We start from the raw sequence: 6,588 nt of genomic DNA, 5'->3' as shown, positions 1-6,588 counted from the left end.
AGTAGCTTCAGGGACTTTGGCCCCGTTTCCATTTTTGATCAAAATATCTACTTCTCAGAAATAGCTGTACAATGACTTCAGATTTATTTTGTAATATCCATGGATGACAGCAGTCAGTGTCTACAGATGACACTAGCATAAGTAAATTTTTAGGACTAATCATCTCAATTCTGTTGAAAACACCATGAAACTACTGATATTTGATTTATACGTCCATGTGGATGACCTCTAGATCTGTTCAAATGATAACATTTGTAAATATTCGTTGGCCTTATTTTCTAAATTTTGTAGAAAAATGGGAGGTACATGTAGCGTATGTTTACCAATATAAGTTGCTCATATACTTGTATGTCAATTCTAATCAACTTGGAACAATTTCATGGATACTGTTTTCAGGGTTATTTTCCTTACACACTGAGACGCAAGGAAATGTTGATGTGCAAATATAGACCTCTGAGGTACAAAATTTCAAACCATACACCAAACAGCATCAAGTTAAACGTTTTTACTTCACAAAAAACTTGTATTCCATCTGCCAAAAAAGGAAGGAATATTACAATACATAAGAATGAAAAGAAAACGGAAAAGCTCCTACTTAGCGTAGACGGTAATGTTCTATGACTCTGGAAGTACACATGCCATGATTTTGCATGTATTGCTCTTCCTCTGCTATAGTACATGTCAATAATATTGTGAGTCTAAGTATTGAACCATGTAGCCTTATAAGAATACATTGGATGTATGAATAACATATGGACACCATTTTCCTGGTAATTCCACCTCAACCAAAATCCTTTTACTTTGATTTTTTCAGGTGCGGTCCCAACTTGCATACCATTTACTTAGCAGTATATTTTCTATCATTGATACAAGTACTACAGATACTGAAATTATCGGATGATTTCACATAAAAAAAACCGTACAGATCTGATCTATTCTACACAATCATTTCCAACTCTCTGGCATATTCTATCGCTTGCTGTGCAATCAAGTTTGATGGTATCGTCTCTTCTGTCTCTTTCTCTTCATTCTGAAAGTGGAAGTAGTTGTCCTTTCCTAAAACCCACTCCCTCTGCAAAAGAAAAAATGACACATTTAAATAATGTTATTTTTCATAGCTCCGTCGTCTTAATTTCTCAGTGATAGATTTAGTTTGCTACAGGGAAATTGAAGATTAAAAGTTGTACTGAGAGACAACACTGAAGGAGTAAAATCTTACAAGAAATAATGTACGCACACTTGACAGCATAGCAATGGACACTACATCTAAAGCAATATATACTGATACCAGTGATAAACAAAATCATATAGGCTGACTGCTACAACCTTATCTTTGTTAGTCAGCAGCAAATATTACCGTCTTGATCATGAAAGATATTACTCAAAACAAATTAATAAATGAACTGGAATTAACATTCATCTTTAACCAAAAGTGAACTGGGAACATTTAGCCCAGATTCTTCCCACTTTTAGTGAAGTAACATCAGCAAATCTAACTCTTCCTAGAATTCTATTGGTATTAGGTTCAGATGTGTGGATGCATCCACACTAGAGTAATATCACTTTGTCTCCAGAGGGCGCTATGCATGTCACAATGTCATTGGGTGAACCTTCAATGGTATCTCAGTGCAAAGTTTTATGATATCAGTACACTGAAAAGGTTAATAGATTTCTACCCTTACATCAAAGCGAGACACTGCAATTTAGTCTGTGTATACAGTTCAATACCTCACTTAAAAAAAATTATTTTGAATTCCAAGATGGAGGCTTTACTTTCTGAAAATATGATCTGATTGAAACTATGGAAAATAATGTCTTGTCACTAGGCAAGCAAATCACTGATGAACTTACCTTTGCAGCGTACTCTTTCATATCTTTCTGTTTTTGATAGAAGAGCATTCTGGCAGCTTCACCAAATGCTATCTTTTCATATGCTTTCTCAGCACAGGCAGCTATTTCATCTCTTATTGTACCCAGCAAAATATCAATAAAATAGTTGTAACTATCAGCTGGCACATTTCCTTTAGCTAGGAAGACCTAATGGGTGAAAAAAATTCCAAGTCTAATCATAACACTGACTCACTAGAATGGTAAAGAATAAACGGAGTCCTTTATCAGTACTTGAGAAACTGCTTTAAAAAATTCATTCTTTCTCAAGCATTTACATATGAAAATAAGCTTAGTACTGGGTAGTTGAGGAAAATTACTAGCAGTGAGTGAACTTTGACAAGGGTGATTTTTTTTTTAATTGTGTTTTATCTTTGAATGTAATTTTACATTTTACATACATAAATATATATCATAGCCCAAACATGGGAATATGTGCCCAAGGGCAGGTGACCATTTGCCCAACGTAACAAGGGCAAATGATCTCCTGCTGTGAGGGTACATAGTCTTATGTTTGGGCTATGTTTTATTACATGTCTCTCTCACACATTTTTCACTCCAAATATTTAGGTTTATTGGCAAGTGATAGTCAAATGCTTTATTTCCACCTCAGACGAAAATGTGTTAAAAATGGAACGATTTTCATCATCAAATAGCGCATTGATATATTGAAACAACTGTTATGCGGTGTATCAATTTTTTGGTGCAAAATTTTCTAAAATCTGATTTCCTATGCAAAACATGTAATTTCAACATTTTTACATCCAAAAGTTGTTGAGTTGAAAATAGTTCCAGTTCACTTTCAGTCAAATGATGACTATGCGGCCCATGACATCATTGGCGCGTTGAATCCTATGGAGCATGCGATGTTCGATAAACGAGGCATGTATAACATGCTATATTGTCTGTTATCAGATAACTATTCTAAATTTCTCATTTATTAAATGCTGTGCAGCATGTAATCAAGAAGAACAAAGTAATGAAATTCAAAATTTTTCTTGATGAGCTCTCCAAGCTGTCTTCTCTCTTCCCTAAAATCTAAAACACCTATGTTGAAGGTGATTACCAGTACAAAGCAAATAGTTGAATGTACCATAAATTACCGAAATCAAAAGAACAGCGTAAAATTTGTTGCAAGATAAATTAATATATGTCTCTATGATAAAGGGTGCAGGAACTGCCCTTCTATCAGTAGAAATCATGGCATATATGTACAAATTTCAAATTATTGAGAGAAAAACCTATGATTCATCAATAAGACTGTATCATAGCACTAGTACTGAGAGAGAACAATCAGATCTGCTCACCTTATTATAACTACCTTCCATAAGGTATTGTTCCATTGAGACCGGATGTTTGATGTAAATATTGCTATGAATTTCCTTTGATGGTAAAAGTTCTAATTCCTGTATCAAAAATAAATACATAAGTAAATAGAGAAATAAACAAACAAACAAATAAAATGAGGATTTTTTTGTAAGTTTCGCTTTGATAATTTTGAAAATCTTAGCATCAGGTAATGCAAAAAATGTTCTAAAACTAAGAACTACAATTTTTTCAGGTTTCAGGTTGCATTAGATGAGAGCATTATTGCTAAATTATTTTATTGATGTTATAATTATCAAGTTCCTTCATCATATGCTGTTATAGACTATAATATGCTCTCAGTTTATCACACATTTTCGTTAAAGAAAAGAAAAATCCATGAAAGTAGACAGAAACTAGTAAGCACAGTATATTGTGAATCATTTTGAACTTTGTGCTGCTCTGATTCTGATTCTGATTGGCATACATTAATTAGCTTTCCTGCATGCATTGGTGTTACACTATTAACCAACACACCCAAGTGATCAATAACATTGATGATGATCATGCATGCATTGCACTAATCTTTCACTGACAGATAAATTACTTACAGTGTGAAACTCTGCTAGCCTATTCTGTGCCAGTAAACATAAGAGATTTAGGCCAAGTAACTGATATCTGTATGCTGACTCAGGTAGATCATTCCTGAACACATGGGAAAAAAATTACAGGAATAATATCAAACTTTACATTAACGATGAGTACCAGTCCATATGAAACTGTTGACAACATGCACAATACAAATGCCGAAAAATATCTTTAGCAAAAATCAAAAATTCTACCGAAGACTTAGAGATTGTTTGTTAATATACTAATGTCAAAATGACTGACTAAAGAAAAGTAACAAAACTAAGATTTATAAATTCTTGTACACATCAATAGTTTATTTTTTGTTTCATTATTGTCCCTTGAATGTATCAATCAAAGCCAACTTACTGGTAATCTAAGTAATAGGTTTTGAGCTGTGCCATGTAGCGTTCAAAGGATGGGATTTCTTTTTTGGCAATGCTCCATTGTGCTCCTATTTCAAGAATGTCACCTGCAGAAGAAACAGTATGCACACTTATCTTCATGTTATGAGAAGAGTCTATGTTATGGTACCAAGTTCAGCAACAATACCCTGACTTGGTTCTTTAGCCTTGAATTATCACTCATATGATAATACTAACCCCTTCACTCCCATGGTTTGATCCCAACCCATCAATGTTACCAATTGGGAAAGTGGAACTGTTAACAGGAATTGTTCAGAACAACTAAGAAAAATTGAGACTCCAGTCGTGACAGAGTGGAGGAACGTCCAACTTCGAACTCATCCAGAGACTGTTGACAAAATAAACAAACATTTAGAGATGCTGCTATTTTATTGAATCAAACATCGCACTGAAAAATGACTTACGGGCAATGATCAGTTCTTGTTTTGTTGGACCACTTTCATCTGTTGGTAAAAACTGTAGATTCAGGAGCATTATCTGTGAATGGAGTCAAACAGAACAAACATTTAATTTTGTACAATTTGAAGTGATTACAGCAATGGAAAAATCATCCTGGCGCCAACACTTCTGCTGCTGCAATGTGTCTGAAATGTTATTAAATTCAATAATTGACGCAAATTTTCAACCAAATATCAGAATTCCATGTAAACTGTGTCAAGAAGACGATAAAGACAAATGACAATGACTAATGAAAAAGCTTATTATGGAACACCAAGTCAGTATTAAAGAATCAAACGACAGTACACCTTTTGAAAGTATGCAAACATTGCATTCAACTTAACTGTACACCTAACCTCTCTTTCAAAGGCAATCATATCAAATGCTTGATTGTTTCCAACCACCAACATGAAAATGACTACCCCTTTGTATGATGTTATGTGTTCTCTGGCAGCAGGTAAATGCAGAGACTGGGACACAGGAATCTTACATGTAAGAAGGGTTTCACAATGGTCTGACTATAGCATAACGACATTTGTGATCTACACATCATACTGTACACACAGCTGAAATTGACATATGTAGAGAAGAAATAGTACTACTACCTCCATGATGTACAAAACAAAAATATTCATCATTAGATTTGTTTCAGCTGACTATGTAATTTGTTTACTGGCATATTTCAAAAAGGTAAAAACACACATCAAGACTGGAGATACCAGTATAATTCAAATTTGTTTTCATGAATTATCTGTAGTACCCATTATCATTTATAACACTGCTCTAACGCATTCTGCAGCTCACAAAAACCTTATACAACGATTCATTTGTATGTGGTTATCACTCCTTTCTATTGTGTATGTTCTTACGTGGTGTGTAAGATGTGGTAAAGCGAATACTAATTACAACCAAATGAAGTATTTGTTTGTCTAATGTCCCGTGTCACTTGTCAAACTGATGTACTTGACCTAAGCAACTCAGCCCTAACAGATTTTTGGGTATATCATAAACCAATACTTAGCAACAAAACCTTAGTCAAGAAAGAGCAATCAAATCAATGAATGATAATAACAACGTGGGTTCAGACTGAGGCAATTACCAAGTTCAACACGACCTCAAACAGGGCATGCCGCTCAGACTCTCAGACTTATATCACACTCCTTATAGGTGAAAAAAATGTTCGATTTACTTATGAGCGACAGGGGAAAAATCAGTCACAGTTTACCTTCTCGCTTTACCATTGATATGAATATTGGAAATATCAATGAGAAGTGTCGAAGTCAGTCGCCTCTCGTTTCTGATGAATCATGCGACCCGGCGAGCTTGTTATACGATGCACTCAAACATACTTTGTCTAGAGACTGTCTAATGAAATGATCGTTGGGAAACCAAGAAACCTATACTGCACCTTTAACTTTCCAAGGAGTTCTCCACATTTATCTAAATTCGGTGGCTTCTTTGCCCACTCTTTTGTCAGTTGTTGGTACATGGACACGGCTTCCTTCAGCGTCGCCATCTTGGTGAACCTTTGAGAATGATGGGTAATTTAAAATCAGAACGTGCACTTCAAAATATATGCCTAAATCTCTAATCTACACTTAAAATCCGAGTGGCTTCATCAATTTTTGATAAAATTAATTCACTGGGATGCAGTAAATAGGTAAAGACTATTCTTTGGTGAAATATCCTAGACGGTCAATATACGTGGAGAAAAGTAATCGGGTTGATCGAACAAGCGGACAGGTCAACAATTTTCATTTAAGTTCGCTTCAGATTCAGAATGTTTTCGGGTGCTCCTCATATACTTTTAATTTTTCCTGAAAGTTGTAAAGGAACCCTCATCATCATCTTAACCATTACCATCGCCGACATCACATCGCAACGTTTTCTTCATCTACCGTCTTCT

General features: G+C 34.9%; 1 protein-coding gene across 1 annotated transcript; it reads right to left on the bottom strand.

Annotated features, from left to right (window-relative positions):
- Positions 1-490: 490 nt before the first annotated feature.
- On the bottom strand, positions 491-6,246 carry LOC139148990 (26S proteasome non-ATPase regulatory subunit 8-like). The gene is made up of 7 exons (XM_070720465.1): positions 6,091-6,246; positions 4,649-4,721; positions 4,189-4,291; positions 3,804-3,897; positions 3,195-3,293; positions 1,852-2,037; positions 491-1,072 (listed from the first exon to the last, which is right to left on the bottom strand). Exons 1-7 carry the CDS (start codon positions 6,196-6,198, stop codon positions 938-940), a joined length of 798 nt encoding a protein of 265 aa, XP_070576566.1. The 5' UTR covers positions 6,199-6,246; the 3' UTR covers positions 491-937.
- Between the last annotated feature and the right edge of the window lie 342 nt (positions 6,247-6,588).

The sequence above is a fragment of the Ptychodera flava genome, chromosome 14 (genome assembly GCF_041260155.1).
Source record: "Ptychodera flava strain L36383 chromosome 14, AS_Pfla_20210202, whole genome shotgun sequence".
Lineage (NCBI taxonomy): Eukaryota > Metazoa > Hemichordata > Enteropneusta > Ptychoderidae > Ptychodera > Ptychodera flava.
The sequence above is the reverse complement of the archived record's forward strand: the minus strand, read 5'-3'. Positions and strand labels throughout refer to the sequence as shown.